General features: G+C 37.0%; 1 protein-coding gene across 1 annotated transcript in view; it reads left to right on the top strand.

Annotated features, from left to right (window-relative positions):
• The first annotated feature begins 5,175 nt into the window (after window positions 1–5,175).
• The window catches only part of LOC124230503 (olfactory receptor 1L8-like), a 91,848-nt gene continuing 81,761 nt past the window's right edge, over window positions 5,176–15,262 (top strand). The window contains 1 exon segment of the mRNA XM_046646648.1: window positions 5,176–5,672. Coding sequence (XP_046502604.1) covers window positions 5,176–5,672 — 497 coding nt within the window.

Genomic DNA, 15,262 nt, shown 5'->3' with positions numbered 1-15,262 from the left:
GTACTTCACACTCAGTATGTAATAAACTTCTCAAATCTGTTTCTTCTTCTGTGTCCCCTATATCAGTGAATAGCATAACAATGAACCCAGCTGTCCAAGCCATAAATTTAGAGAGGTTTTTAACTCCTATATAGTCTTATCAAAACTTATATAGTCCCATCAAGATTTATATAGTCTTATCAAAATCAGCTCACATTAAAATAACTGCATCCTTTAGATTTTGACTCTGAAGGAGACTTAAATCCACATAGTTCTCTGTGACTCCATTATCTCCCTTAGATAGACTTCCATAATCTCCTAACTAAGTGACTGTGACCACTTCCCAACTAATCTCCTTCCTTCTGGTCTTGCATCTCACCACTCTATTCCTGTCCTGCCAACATTCCCTCCACCCACTGAAAACATATGTTCATTATCCATTCTTCACCCATAGTGATAGTTTTTAATATTACACTGTCAATATTCTGATCAAATCCTTCTATGGCTCTCCCTTTCCTTTTGGATAAAGTAAAAATTGTTCAACATGGCTTCCAAGGCTCTGCATGATTCATTCTTGCTAATTTCCCTGGCCTCATCCTGAATCTCTTCCCTTGTTGAAGTGTACATTTCAGCTGTTCTACTCTTCCTGATAAAAACTTCCCAAATTTGTCATCCTTTCTCTTCTCCAAGTCTTTTCCTATTCTTCTCTTTTTCTCTCTTCCAAACATCTGTCTCTATGCTGTCCACGTCACCTTTTACTTTTTTGATTGTCTGGGATCTCTGTTGACATGTAATTTCCTACAAACCTACCTTGCTTGACCTCCTATATTTGGGTTTAATACCCCTCCTCTGTGCTCTCATAATACTCAGCACTCACTTTCATTACTGCATTTGACACACACCGTCTTGTCTATCCTGCTCACAGGGTTAGTAGCTCTTTGAGAGAAAAAACCCTGTATTTTCAAATATTTACTTATCGTACTCACAAAATCCTTGCCACATAGTAGGTACACAATATTTTTTATGAATGACTAAATAAATGAATAAATTATTGAAAAAAATAATGAGTAAAATGCTGTCTCCACCACTTGATTCTTTGTCTCTTCTCTATATTTGCCAACCTGAATAGAACAGGTTTTCAAAGGCTTCTCAGACTCATTCTTATGCTTACAGAATATATTTTGAGCCTTGAAGATGTACCTACTATTATTATGTGTCTTAACAGTAAGAAAATATCCCCGCATGCACTCAGGTGTTTCTGTAGGAAGAGAAAACTCTATTTCTGAGAAACAGAAGCACGGCTATTCCTTGATTCCTTGATAAGTGTTTTTATCACCCAGGGATTAATAGCAACTCTCCTCCTAGTTCCAGATTGACTGTGGGAAGGAAGAAGTCCACAAGATACAGAGACCACTATTACAAGGGAGACATCACGATTCAATGCAATTCAGCTTTAGGTCTGAAGTTAATATGTTTGGATTTGAATCCTCATTTGATCATTTCCTTTTGAGCCACTCTCAAAAACAATTAAATGTGAAAAATATTATCCACCTCAAGAATTATTTAGAAGGTTAAATGAGCTCATAGATGTGAAAATTCTTTATAAATAAATGAATCTGCAAATAAAGTCCTCATTTGTATTCCCAAAGGAGTTGACTATCTTTAGTATCTGGCAAAGGCATATCTCCCCTGGGAATGGTTAAGGAAATACAGTCATTACTCTCAAATTGTCCCTCACCAGAAATTTGTGGCCTTGGTCCCCTGGGTTCCCAGCCTGGCTGGTAAATATGAATACCTTTGTTGTTGCTTGGATCTGCTGAAAAAGAGTTAGTGTATCTCCTCCTCGCTTCAGGGTTGAGACTGTGACTTTTTCCCCCATCCCAGATCTAATGAAAAATTAGTTCATACCCTGGAGCTGAGAGTATTTGAATTTATCACCCCTGAGCTAGGTAAGGGTAGTGCTTATAGACTTACCTCAGCAATAAGTGTGCTGTATGTGCGAGTATGTGTGTGTGTGTGAAAGGTCTGCTACAAAATATTGCAGATGATTATACTCGCAGCAAGGACTTTTATAAATTTATTATAGTGTCTCAAATAACATAGATGGACAAAATTATAATTCCTTGGGGTTTTGCCTTTCTTCTCTAGGAAAATGTTATGTCTTTCACAGTTTTACTGAATATCTGGCATACATTCAAGCTGTGAGCAAAATATTCCAGGTTTAATAATAATATAATCTGCATTGTTTTTGCAAATATTTGTAAATATGCCTGTATATAATTTTCTACTATGTTCCTTCAAAATTATGTCATAAGTTTTCATGAATTCCTTTTACTGACTACACAATATTACTTCCAATGGGTATGTACCATAGTTGCCTTAACCTTTCCCCTATTGACAGAAATTAAGTAGCCCATCAAAAACATTGGCCAGGGTCTAATCTGCTTTTGTCCCAGAGCCCTGAGAAATTCACCTTATGAGTAGCTGTCTTTGTAACCCCAGGTGCTGGTATCCTAGTCTCTCTATTCACTTCTGACCATCTGATTAAGAGCTAAGGAAATACATCCATCCAAAGGCTTTGTGGAACTTAGATTCCCTCTTTTTCACTTTTCTGAAGAACATATATCCAGATGTCACTTTTTCACCAAATTATGATCTCCTAGAGGCAATATAGCATAGTGGTTAGGAACATGGGTTTGAAATCAGACAAATCTGGGTTTGAATAATGTGTCTATCATTTTCATGCTGAACGATTTTAGGCAAATTACTTCCACTCTCTAAGCCCTAGTTTCCAACTGGTTAAATGAGCATAATGTCTTTTTTCTGACCCTGTTAGACTGATATGATACAAGGTATATGTCATCGCACTAACCAATATTAATTACACAATAAACGCATGATTAATGAATGATTGTTATTATAATTTTATTGTTATCGTTATTATTGACAATATGATCCAGGCACATATACTGAAACCACAGATTTTCATTCATCCTCAAACTTCCTGATTTACTTCCTGAAATTCTTGAGTGCTCTCAGGCAGCAAGTACTGTCTTACTTGAGGATATAGTTAACGAAGGCATATAACATAGTGGGGAGAATATAGTCTTTGGAACCAGATAGATGGGATCAAATCCCAGGTTCACCATATACTGGCGCTATAACATTGGGTAAGTTTCATGACTGAGTCCCCTTGTTCTCCTCTGTAAAATGAGGATAAGGATGTCTATCTTGAAAGGTTGTGGGAAGAAGTGAATAATATTTGAAAAGCACAGTCTTTGAAAATTAGGTGCTCAATTAGATTTTATGAACAGTGACCATTTCTAGCCTTTTAGCAGTCATTTTAGAAGGACAGTAAGTTCGTTCTCAGTGTCTGCAGCCTCTGCTTTCATTCTGCCTGTAATCTGCAGTCCTCTCCCCTCTTCAGTTTGTTTGACGAGGTCAGTGCCCTTGTTCTGCTGTCCAAAACTGGTCCCCAAATATGAACAGCTCCCAACCGTTCCATCTCAGTGAGACTTCTGGCCAGAGGGCTCTCTCTCCTAGGAATTTTTACTTTTAAACCTAATCTATAGTTGGGACCTTGAAGCCTTTTTTCTCTTGCTGAAGGAATTTCAGGTGCCAGATCCTATTGAGGATAATGTTTTGGGTAGGGATATGGAAGTCTCAATGCTGTTCTAGAAATCACACTGCATAGCCATAGTTCTGCATGTACCCCCAAGAAAAACTGGCCCAGATAATCTGAAGAATCTCAAGAAAAAAAGATTGAGTGTTCCATGACTTATTTTCCATAATCCATGAAGATTATGGGGTCAGGATTGGATTCAAGGTGCTGACATCGTGCAGAAAGCCTCCTGCTTCTAAGACTAAGTAGCAAACTATCTTTCACCTGTTTCTTGGAGACCTATTGGTAAAGCACTGATGAATATGCTGATTTGATATCTGGTTCCAGGTATTAAGGGAGCCAGTGGCTACTTTACTGTAGTCACTGAAAGTTATCATTTGACATGAATTTTCACCTACTGGATTAAGTTGTTTCATAATTACACTCTTCCTTTCCCTCAGTTGGAGTTGGAGGGACCAGGACTGGTACGTGGTTGCCTTCTGAATCCAGCTGAAAAAGTGATGGTGAGGCCAAGTCCTCATTAAAAATGTGTCTGTTTCTAGGCTCTCTGTTTTCTTCTACTGTTTTATTGGTTTATCTTTGTAAAAAACACATTACTCATTGTAATCCATATAGCTTTATAACAAGTTTTGTTATGTTATAGTGAATCCTTATCTTCTCTTTTAAAAAATATAAAGATAGTTTGATAAATACTGATTTTGATTAGGAAATAAATCTCTTACAGGTTATTTTAGAGACAAATAAAAGTTTAGAATTCCTTTTAAAAATTATGTTTGGCTTTTAGATTGTACTTCTTTCAATGTGATACCATGTGATAACTAAATAACATGAAGTTCCACGATTATTAAGGTTAAACATGGGTCTTGAACAAAGCCTGATGTAAGTTTCTTAAAGAGGCTGCCATGATGAATGTAATTGGATGTGACATCTTTTATTTGTTAGACAAATTTACATTGCGTGTGTATTCATTGTCTGTGATAGATTCTGGGTCCACAACCAATGAACAAATTAGAAATAATCATGGTATGTGTAGAGAAGCAGAGGATACAGAATTAAACAGCTCATTACACACAAAATTATAAAAGGCAATGAGATTTCTGTTGTCAAGTAATTTATTTTGATTCCAGAGACTAAATTGTGGAGTCAAAATGCTTGGGTCCCAAAGCCCAGCTTCTCCTCTTCTTACCTCAGTGAGTGTGAGACTGTCTGCCTCAGCTATCCCATAGGAAAGTGGAAATAATAACAGTACCTACCTAGTTTATATACTTAAGACTGTTGAAGTAGTTATGACATGTAAGCTATTAGAACAGCGAATCAGGACAATGTTTAATAACATTCACTGTTAGTATTATCATTTACAGAGACTGGGACAAGATTGAGAAAGAAAGTGGCTATATTTTTTTCTACATTTATTCAGCAAAATATGCATCAGATGTAAGAAAATACGGAAAAGACATTACCTAAATCAAAAGAACATCTCTATTATGCTATGCCACAATGATAATTTTTTTATCCAGAGACATTCCTTTTCACTTTAACTTTCCCCACCAGTGCCCTCCAGCTGATATATCAATATGAGGAGGGAAAACCAGAGCACTGTGTCTGAGTTCCTCCTCCTGGGGCTCCCTATCCCACCAGTGCAGCAGGGCTTTTTCTTTGCCCTGTTCCTGGGCATGTACATGACCACAGTACTGGGGAATCTACTCATCATCCTGCTCATCTGGCTGGACTCTCACCTCCACACCCCCATGTACTTCTTCCTCAGCCACTTGGCCTTCACTGATGTCTCCTTCTCATCTGTCACCGTCCCTAAGATGCTGATGAACATGCAGACTAAGTACAAATCCATCCCCTATGCAGGATGCATTACACAGACATATTTTTTCATCTTCTTTGCTGATTTGGACAGTTTCCTGATCACTTCAATGGCTTATGACAGGTATGTGGCCATCTGTCATCCTCTCCATTATACCACCATCATGAGTCAGAGCATTTGTGTCATGCTGGTGGCTGGGTCCTCGCTCATTGCTTGTGCTTGTGCTCTTTTGCACACCCTCCTCCTGGCCTGGCTGTCCTTCTGTGCTGACCACACTGTGCCTCACTTCTTCTGTGACCTTGCTGCCCTACTCAAATTGTCCTGCTCAGACACTTCCCTCAACCAATTGCTAATCTTTACTGCGGGATTAACTGCCATTATGGTTCCATTCTTATGCATCTTGGTTTCTTATGGACGTATTGGGGCCACAATCCTCCGGGTTCCCTCTACCCAGTGCATCTGCAAAGCCTTGTCCACTTGTGGATCTCATCTCTCTGTAGTGACTCTCTACTATGGGGCAATTATTGGTCTATATTTCCTCCCTTCATCCAACAACACCAATGACAATAACATAATTGCTTCGTTGATGTATACAGTGGTCACTCCCATGTTGAACCCCTTCATTTATAGCCTGAGAAATAAAGACATGAAAGGGGCCTTGAGGAAACTCTTGAATAAGAAAATATATTCTCCTAACTGATACTTACTTTTCTTTTAAAATACTCATATGATCATTTTTCTGTAAATACAAATTATTGAAACTATATTTCACTTGTCTTCCTTCCACAGATGTTACTCAGAAATCTTTGTTGACATTATTCCTGCACCTGTTAGGGGGAGGAGTAAAAGGGGATATGCTTTCCAGGACTTAATTTGCTCTTTTCTTGGATAATGGGGATTGTACAACACTTTGAGGATTCTATGTCAAAATGGCTGGTATCATTAAATGGAAACCATCAAGGTTGGCCCTTCCTCAAATATTAAATTGTTGTAAAATGCATTTGGCCTTTCACATCTCCATTTCTAAAGAATTTTCCATTTTGGTGACAATATAGTTTCTTCTTCACCCAGAACCCAGGTATCCAGGGACCCTGAGCCCTTTTAGAAATTTCAGGGAGGACATATTAAATTTTACTCTCCTTATATGATAATTAACACACTGCTTTCTTGTCCTTCATGAATGCATCCCACACTTCCTTTATCCTCAAGCACGTACAGATATTCAGCAACAAAATAAATGTCACTCCCATTGTCTCTGGTACTAGTTGAAGAGTTTAACGTGCATTAAATCATCTACTTTAATCATGACAACAACCCTAAAGATATGTTGGGAAAACTCAGGCTCAAAGAGCTGAAGAATGCCTTAAAATCACAGTTGGTGAAAGGAAGATTTAAATCTTGACTGCCTGATTCCTGAGTGATAAAACCAAGGACCATAATTGTTTACATGGAACACTGTGTCCTGAGAGGGAATAATTAGCTTAGCCAAGTGTCAGAGGATATGAAAAGCTTCCCAGAGAAGGTATTGCTTTACCTGAGACTTAACAAATCAGCATTATCCAGACACACAAAGTTCTATCTTTTCCTGATAATCACAGGAAGGGGGAGCAGCACGTGTAAGGTGTTTAACTGGAAGTTTCAGTTGAGGTACCAAGATTTGATAGACAGCAGATACCAAAGTGAGTTGTAAAATACAAAATGAAAATATTTATAGGAACCCTCAATAAGCAGTTTCATAACTCTTAAGCCTCTTAACCTAGATGTGGATCAAAAAAGTGCTAAGACCTGGAGATGAGAGGTTCTTGTAAGCTGATGTTTTGTTTTGTTTCATCTGAGAAAGCTGCACAGTGAACCCCAAATCCTCCCGAAAGAGAGAGGGATACTTTCCTCCTCTCTTGAAGCTTGGTGGGAGAAGCTTCAAAATAATCATTTAGAGAGTTTGATATATATCCTTTCCTTTTACGAGAGCAAGAGCAACAAGAAAGATGAAATGGGAAAGGACAGAGAGAGAATTGGAATTATGGAATAAAATTATGTTTGGTAAATACTTTCACATCTTTTCATGGTGGGGCAATAAAAGCAAAAGTGTTTCCCGTGGACCACAGGTGGGTTATGTGAGAGAGAAGTGGTATGAAGCCATTTTCAATTCTTCCCAAGAAGACCTATTGGTAAGTCTAGGAAACTCAAAGAAAGGATAAGAGATGTACAGGAAATGTACCATCACGAAACCAAGGGCTATGAGGAGAAGCATTCACAGGAAGAAATATACTTAGTTATACCACAGAGGATGTGTGGGAAGGCAGCCTGGAAGTCTCTGAATATCCCTTGGTCTGGAAGTAATAACAAGGGAATGAGTCAGTTTTAACTATCATCCAGGTCAACAGAAGTCAAAACTTTGTAATACAGTAACAACCAAAGAAGCATATTATTGTCACTTCATCATCATTCTTCTTTCCATGCTACATCCCCAGAAAGTGGGTTTATCAACTGCAATTAGACTTGATAAAAATGAAGGAAAAAAAGATAATATACCATATGACTCCATTCTGGACCTCAGATGCTTGCCTGAAGCCAGATCTAATGAGGGAGAGGGAAATTTAACTACAGAATTGAGACGGTGTTTGTGATAGAAAGTAATCTTTACCCTTTCTAATACCTAAGGCTTAGAAGAGAACTTATGGGATCCTTAAAAGTTTTTTTTCAGCGGAAGAGGAAAACAATCTTCAACTAAATAAATTTAGAAAGAATAGCAGGGAAATATTACATCTCCTGAGAAGTACTTTTCCAACATTCCAGGTATTAAGTGTGGTGAACTGGATTATTGTTTAAAAAAAGGTGTACTCCTTCCTCCTCACTTCCAGGACAGGAATATACTTTCCCATACTACTGATGTTAGGCTTTCCCTTGTGACATAAGGGCTTTCTCATACTCCTGTGTATCAGTTAGCTCTTGCGACAAAAATGCTGGATAACAAATGACCACAACTCTCAGCAGCCTTCAACAATAAGCATTTATGTTACTTATGAATCTGAGGGTTCGTTGAAGTTTGGCCAGTCCAGCTTGGGGCTTGGCTGATCTAGCTTGGGATGGTGGTTTTTCTGGACTTGGATCCTCTCACTCATCCTTCTGTGGCCAGCTGCAGGTTAGCTGATCTAAAATGCGCTCAACTTGGGTGGCTCTGTCCCATGCATCCCTCATCTTGTTCCTGGGACTTGCAGGTGGGCCCTCTCTCAGCCTCCTACACAATCCCCTTTTCTTGTCCTTATGCCCCATACTAGATAGTCTGCTGTTAACTTAGCATTGTCATCACCCACTTCTAAGGCTTCCACTGCATTGTAGTCGTGAAGCTGGAAATTACATTTTCCGGATTTTTCTTTTCTGTATTGTTTATGTTTAATGATTTCCCATGACAGGAACTCATGAGAGATTTAGCAGGCAGAGGAGAAGAAGGCATTCCTCTCTGAAGGTTATTGCACCCAGAAATATAGGCAAATGTGAGATTCACAGTAGTTTCCCATTGAGCTCCTAAGAGCCACCTGCATTAGTGCTACAGATTGAGTCATTGGGAGACTTTTTCAGTGATTCTTGAGATTTGCAGCTACTACTCATTAACCTTTTGAAACTATCTATTTTATTCTTTAGACTGAAATCTTTGGTGTTAGCTTTTTTAATCTTCAGGAGCAGTTTACCTGACCTCTGCTCCCCAGCTCTTGTAGTAGTTGTATAGGCAAGCACTTTTGTTCTACTCTCTCGAACAAATTCTTACTAATACACTCCACTTAAAGATCACCTATGATTTATCTACATCTATTTTTTGGAGTACAGATGAAATTACAAAATCGATGCTTTGATTTTCGGTCAAGGACATCTATTGCAGAATACTGGGGAAAAAAAATAAACTCTTTAAAATTAATTATCTTTAAAAATTGAATTATATTACATATTATATAATATAATATATTATCTTATATTACATATTCATATTAGAAGAAACATTAAAATGAGTTCTATTTTGCACTCCATTAAAAACAATCAATTCCATGTATTTCAAGGACTTTAAAGGACTGAAGGCAAAGTTCTAAAGTTTGACATAAGAATACGGTACACTAAATTTATGTACATGAGACAGGAAGTCCTTTCTTTTTCTTTTTAAAAATTCAGATATATTTGATGTAAAGCACACTGAAAAGTACAGGATTTACCATCCAATGCCAGAACATCCCCTATTGGGGATGGAAATTTTCAAAGTGCTATGAAAACTGGATCCCATTGAGTTGTTACAAAAGCATATACTACTGACATTCTATGATTCTATTCTTATAACATCTATCTCAGCTTTTTATCACACAGTGTCAATTAGGTCAGAGGCACAAGTTTCACTCTAGAGACTCAATGGTTTCTATTTTCCAAGGTCAAAAACTTCCCCCGGACTCTGGATGGACAATGCCTTGCACATACGAGCTGTTAATTATAAGATGTATGTGTGTGTTGAATTGATATTAATATCTCTGAGTTTAAAGGACATTTACTCTGACACTGACGCTATAGTACTGTATCAGTCTTGTAGGTTACTTTGCTAAACAACTATGTCCTATGAGCAAGAGTATAGAGTAGACCTACCTAATGGTAAGTTATCTGTAGAAAATTGTGCTAGAGGGGAGTCCACTGGGGTATTTCCACTTATACAAACTCAAGATGCTCCCTCTGATGAGAAATCTCAGTCCACACTTCCTCAGCCTCTGCACTTTTCCTGATGTCACGTCCCTTCCTTGTTATCTATAAACAGAATGGTTGCCATTTTCAAGGTGACTTTCTCAAGGAAAAATGTTAAAATCAAAAACACACATCATAAAATAATGCATTAATAACTTTAATCACATTAAGATTAAGACATTAATAGATAGTTTAAAAAAACAAAAGTAATAAGCTTCCAATAATGGAAGTCATTTGCAATGTATACAACTGACAAAGGATTTATTACCAGATTATATGAAGTCTGTCTTACAATATAATAAATAAAAAGAGAATACCCAATAAAAAAGCAGAGAAAAGGAATAATCATGTATTTCACAAAAGAAAATTTTGAATCAGTAAGGATAGTGATGGCTGCTCTACTGGTCCAGTGTGGGTCTTCTAGTGGGTTGACAGCATTTCACTATGTGGTGATTCAGGGACCAGGTTCACTTGTCTCTCAGGGCAGCAGGGTATTTGTTTCCAGATGATAGCGGAGAAGACACATACTCTTCTTTAAAATTCTAACCAGAAAATAAGATGCATTCTCTTCCATTTGGGAGAAGCTGCCATGTACCTACACCTAGATTAGTAGAAAATGTGGCAGCTGGCTCCTAGTGACAACTTCACATGTGGGAAGGAGGTCATGAAATTTTGGTGAATAGCCAACCACCTCCGCCACACATATCCAATAAGCAAAGGCTGAGATGCTCTATTTCATAAATAATCAGGGAAATAGAAAGTAAAACCACAACGAGATATAATTTTCTATGACCAGATTTGTAAAAATTAAGAAATCTGTCAATACCAAGTGTTGTTGATGCAGTAAAGTAATAGGGACTCTTGTTCTCAGGTGATGGAGATTTGAATTAGTAAAACTTTTTTTACATTTATTTACTTATCTTTATTTTTTTCCATATATATATTTCACTTTTTCTTTTTTTCATGTACATCGTAATATATTCTGAATTCTGTGTAGATTACATCATGTTCACCACCCAAAGACTAATTATAATCCATCACCACACATGCGTGCCTAATCACCCCTTTTTCCCTCCTCCCTCTGCCCTTCCCTTCTGGTAACCACCAATCTAATCTCTGTTGCTATGTGTTTGTTTGTCATTGTTTTCATCTTCTACTTATGAGTGAGATCGTACGGTATTTGACTTTCTCCCTCTGACTTATTTCACTTAGCATAATATCCTCAAGATCCATCCATGTTGCCACAAATGGCCGGATTTCATGATTTCTTATGGCTGAGAAGTATTGCATTGTGTATTTATGCCATGTCTTCTTTATCCATTGGCCCCTTCATGGGCACCAAGGTTGCTTCCGAGTCTTGGCTATTGTGAACGAGGCTGTGATGAACATAGGGGTGCATGTACCTTTATGCCTTTGTGTTTTCAAGTTCTTTGGATAAATACCCAGCAGTGGAATAGCTGGATCATATGGTAGATCTTTTCTTAATTTTCTGGGGAAACTCCATACTGTTTTCCAGAGTGGCTGCACCAGTTTGCACTCCCACTAGCAGTGTGTGAGGCTTCCCTTCTCGCCACATCCTCTCCAACTCTTGTTGTTTCCTGTCTTGCTAATTATATCTGTTCTGACAGGAGTGAGATGATATCCCATTGTAGTGTTGATTTGCATTTCTCTTATAGCTAAAGATGTTGAACATCTTTTCACGTGCCTGTTGACAATCCATATATCTTCTTTGGAGCAATCTCTATTCAGATCTTTTGCCCATTTTTCAATTGGGTTGTTGTCTTTTTTGTTGTTGAGATGTATGAGTTCTTTGTATATTTTGGATATTAACCCCTTATCTGATATATGGTTGCAAATATCTTCTCCCAATTGTTACGTTGTCTTTTCGTTTTCTTAGGGTTTCCTTTGTTGTACAGAAGCTTTTTAGTTTGATGTAGTCACACTTGTTTATTTTTTCTTTTATTTCCCTTGCCCAGTCAGATATGGTACTTGAAACTATACTGCTAAGATTGATGTCAAAGAGCATACTGCCTATGTTTTCTTCTACAAGTTTCATGGTTTCAGGCTTTCGTTCAAGTCTTTAATCCATTTTGAGTTGATTTTTGTGCATGATGTAAGATAATGGTCTACTTTTATTCTTTTTCATGTGGCTGTCCAGTTTTCCCACCACTATTTATTGAAGAGACTCTTCTTTCTCCATTGTATACTCTTGGCTCCCTTGTCAAAAATTAGCTGTCCATAGATGTGTGGGTTTATTTCTGGGCTTTCAATTCTGTTCCATTGATCTGTGTGTCTCTTTTTGTGCCAGTACCATGCTGTTTTGGTTGCTATGGCTTTGTAGTATATTTTGAAATCAGGGAGTGGGATACTTCTTTTTCTTCAGGATTCCTTTGGATATTAGAGGTCTTTTGTTGTTCCATATAAATTTTAGGATTCTTTGTTCTATTTCTGTGAAAAATGATGTTGGAACGTTGACAGAGATTGCATTGAATCTATAGATTGCTTTAGGGAGTATGGAGATTTTAAGTATGTTAATTTTTCCAATACAAGAGCATGGAATATCTTTCCACTTCTTTTTGTCTTCAATTTCTTTCAACAATGTTTTATAGATTTCGGTATACAGATCGTTCACCTCTTTTAAGTTTGTTCCTAGGTATTTTATTCTGTTTGTTCCAATTTTAAATGGGATTGTATTCTTCATTTCTCTTTATACTACTTCATTGTTAGTGTATAGAAACACAACAAATTTTTGTATGTTGATTTTGTATCCTGCGACTTGACTGTATTCATTTATTATTTCTAAAAGTTTTATAATGAATTCTTCAGGGTTTTCTTCTGCAAATAGTGACAGTTTCACTGCTGCTTTTCCAATTTGGATCCATTTTATTTCTTTTTCTTGCCTGATTGCTGTGGCTAGGACTTCCAATACTATGTTAAATGAAAGTGATGAAAGTGGGCATCTAAGTCTGCTTCCTGTTCTTAGAAGGATAGCTTTCTGTTTTCCTCCATTGAGAATGATATTTGCTGTGGGTTTGTCATATATGACCTTTATTATGTTGAAGTATTTTCCTTCTATACCCATTTTATTTAGAGTTTTTATCATAAATGGATGCTGTATCTTGTCAAATGCTTTCTCTGCATCTATTGAGATGATCACATGATTTTTATTCTTTATTGTGTTAATGTGGTGTATCACGTTGTTAGATTTTCGGATGTTGAACTATCCCTGCATCCCTGGAATAAAACCCACTTGATCATGATCTATGATCTTTTTAATGTATTTTTGTACTCAATTTGCTAGGATTTTGTTGAGGATTTTTGCATCGATGCTCATCAGTGATATTGGCCTGTAATTTTCTTTTTTTGTGTTGTCTTTGTCTGATTTTGGTATCAGGATAAAGTTGGCTTTGTAGAATGAGTTAGGAAGCTTCCCCTCCTCTTCATTTTTTTGGAACAGTTTGAGAAGTATGGGTATTAAATCTTCTTTGAATGTTTGGTAGAATTCACCAGGGAAGCCATCTGGTCCTTGACTTTTATTTTTTGGGAGGTTTTCGGTTACTGTTTCAATCTCCTTGGTGGTGATTGGTCTATTCAAATACTATACTTCTTTTTGATCCAGTTTTGGAAGTTTGTATAATTCTTAGAAGTTATCCTGTTCTTCTAGATTATCCAATTTATTGGTGTATAGCTTTTCATAGTGTTCTCTTATAATCCTTTGTATTTCTCAGGTGTCTATTGTAATTTCTCTTGTTTCATCTCTGATTTTATTTATTTGAGCCTTCCCTCTTTTTTCTTGGCGAGTCTAGCTAAGGGTTTGTCAATTTTATCTTTCCCAAAAGTCAGCTCTTCTCTTCATTAATTTTTTCTATTTTTTGTCTCTATTTCATTTATTTCTGCTCTGATTTTTATTATTTCCTTCCTTCTCCTGATTTTGGGCTTTGTTTGCTGTTCTTTTTCCAGTTCCTTTAGGCGCACTGTTAGGTTGTTTACTTGGGATTTTCCTTGCTTGTTGAGGTAGGCCTGAATTGCTATGAACTTCCCTCTTAGAACCACTTTTGCTGTATCCCATAGATTTTGGCACGTCATATTTTCATTTTCATTGGTCTCCAGGAATTTTTTGATTTCCCCTTTGATTTCTTCATTCACCCAATCGTTGTTCATTAGCATTTTGTTTAATCTTCACATTTTTGTGGCTTCTCTAATTTCCTTCCTGTAGTTGATTTCTAGTTTCATACCTTTGTGGTCAGAAAAGATACTTGGTATTATTTCAATCTTCTTCAATTTATTGAGACTTGTTTTGTGGCCTAATATGTGATCAATCCTGGAGAATGTTCCATGTGTATTTGAAAAGAATGTGTATTCTGCGGTTTTTTGATGGAATGTTCTATATATATATCTACTAAGTCCATCTGGTCTAATGTGTCATTTAAGGCCAATATTTCCTTATTGATGTTCTTTGTGGGTGACCCATCCATTAGTGTAAGTGGGGTGTTAAAATCCCCTACTATTGTTGTCTTACTGTCTATTTCTCCTTTCATGTCTGTTAATAATTGCCTTATATATTTAGATGCTCCTATGTTGGTGGATAGATATGTACAAGTGCTATATCCTCTTGTTGGTTTGTTCCCTTTATCATTATGTGGTTCCCTTCTTTGCCTCTTCTTACAGCTTTTGTTTTAAAGTCTATTTTGTCTGATATAAGTATTCCTACCCCTGCTTTCTTTCTTTGCCATTTGCATGGAATATCTTTTTCCATCCTTTTACTGTCAGTTTGTTAGTGTTTTTAGGTCTGAAGTGTGTCTCTTGTATGCAGCACATATATGGGTCTTGTTTTCTTATCCAATCGGCCACCCTATGTCTTTTGATTGGAGCATTTTGTCCATTGACATTTAGAGTAGCTATTGATAAAAATGCATTTCTTGCCATTTTGTTACTTTTTTTCTGGGTGTTTTAGTAGTTCTTCTCTGTATTTTTCTTCTTCTCTTGCTCTCTTCCCTTGTGGTTTGATGGATTTCTTTAGTAATATGTTTGATTTCTTTCCTCTTACTTATTTGTTTACTTATTATAAGTTTCTGGTTTGTGATTACCATGAAGTTCCTATATAATATTCTATGTATATAGCAATCTATATT

This window comes from Equus quagga, chromosome 1, assembly GCF_021613505.1.
Source record: "Equus quagga isolate Etosha38 chromosome 1, UCLA_HA_Equagga_1.0, whole genome shotgun sequence".
NCBI lineage: Eukaryota > Metazoa > Chordata > Mammalia > Perissodactyla > Equidae > Equus > Equus quagga.
The sequence above is the reverse complement of the archived record's forward strand: the minus strand, read 5'-3'. Positions and strand labels throughout refer to the sequence as shown.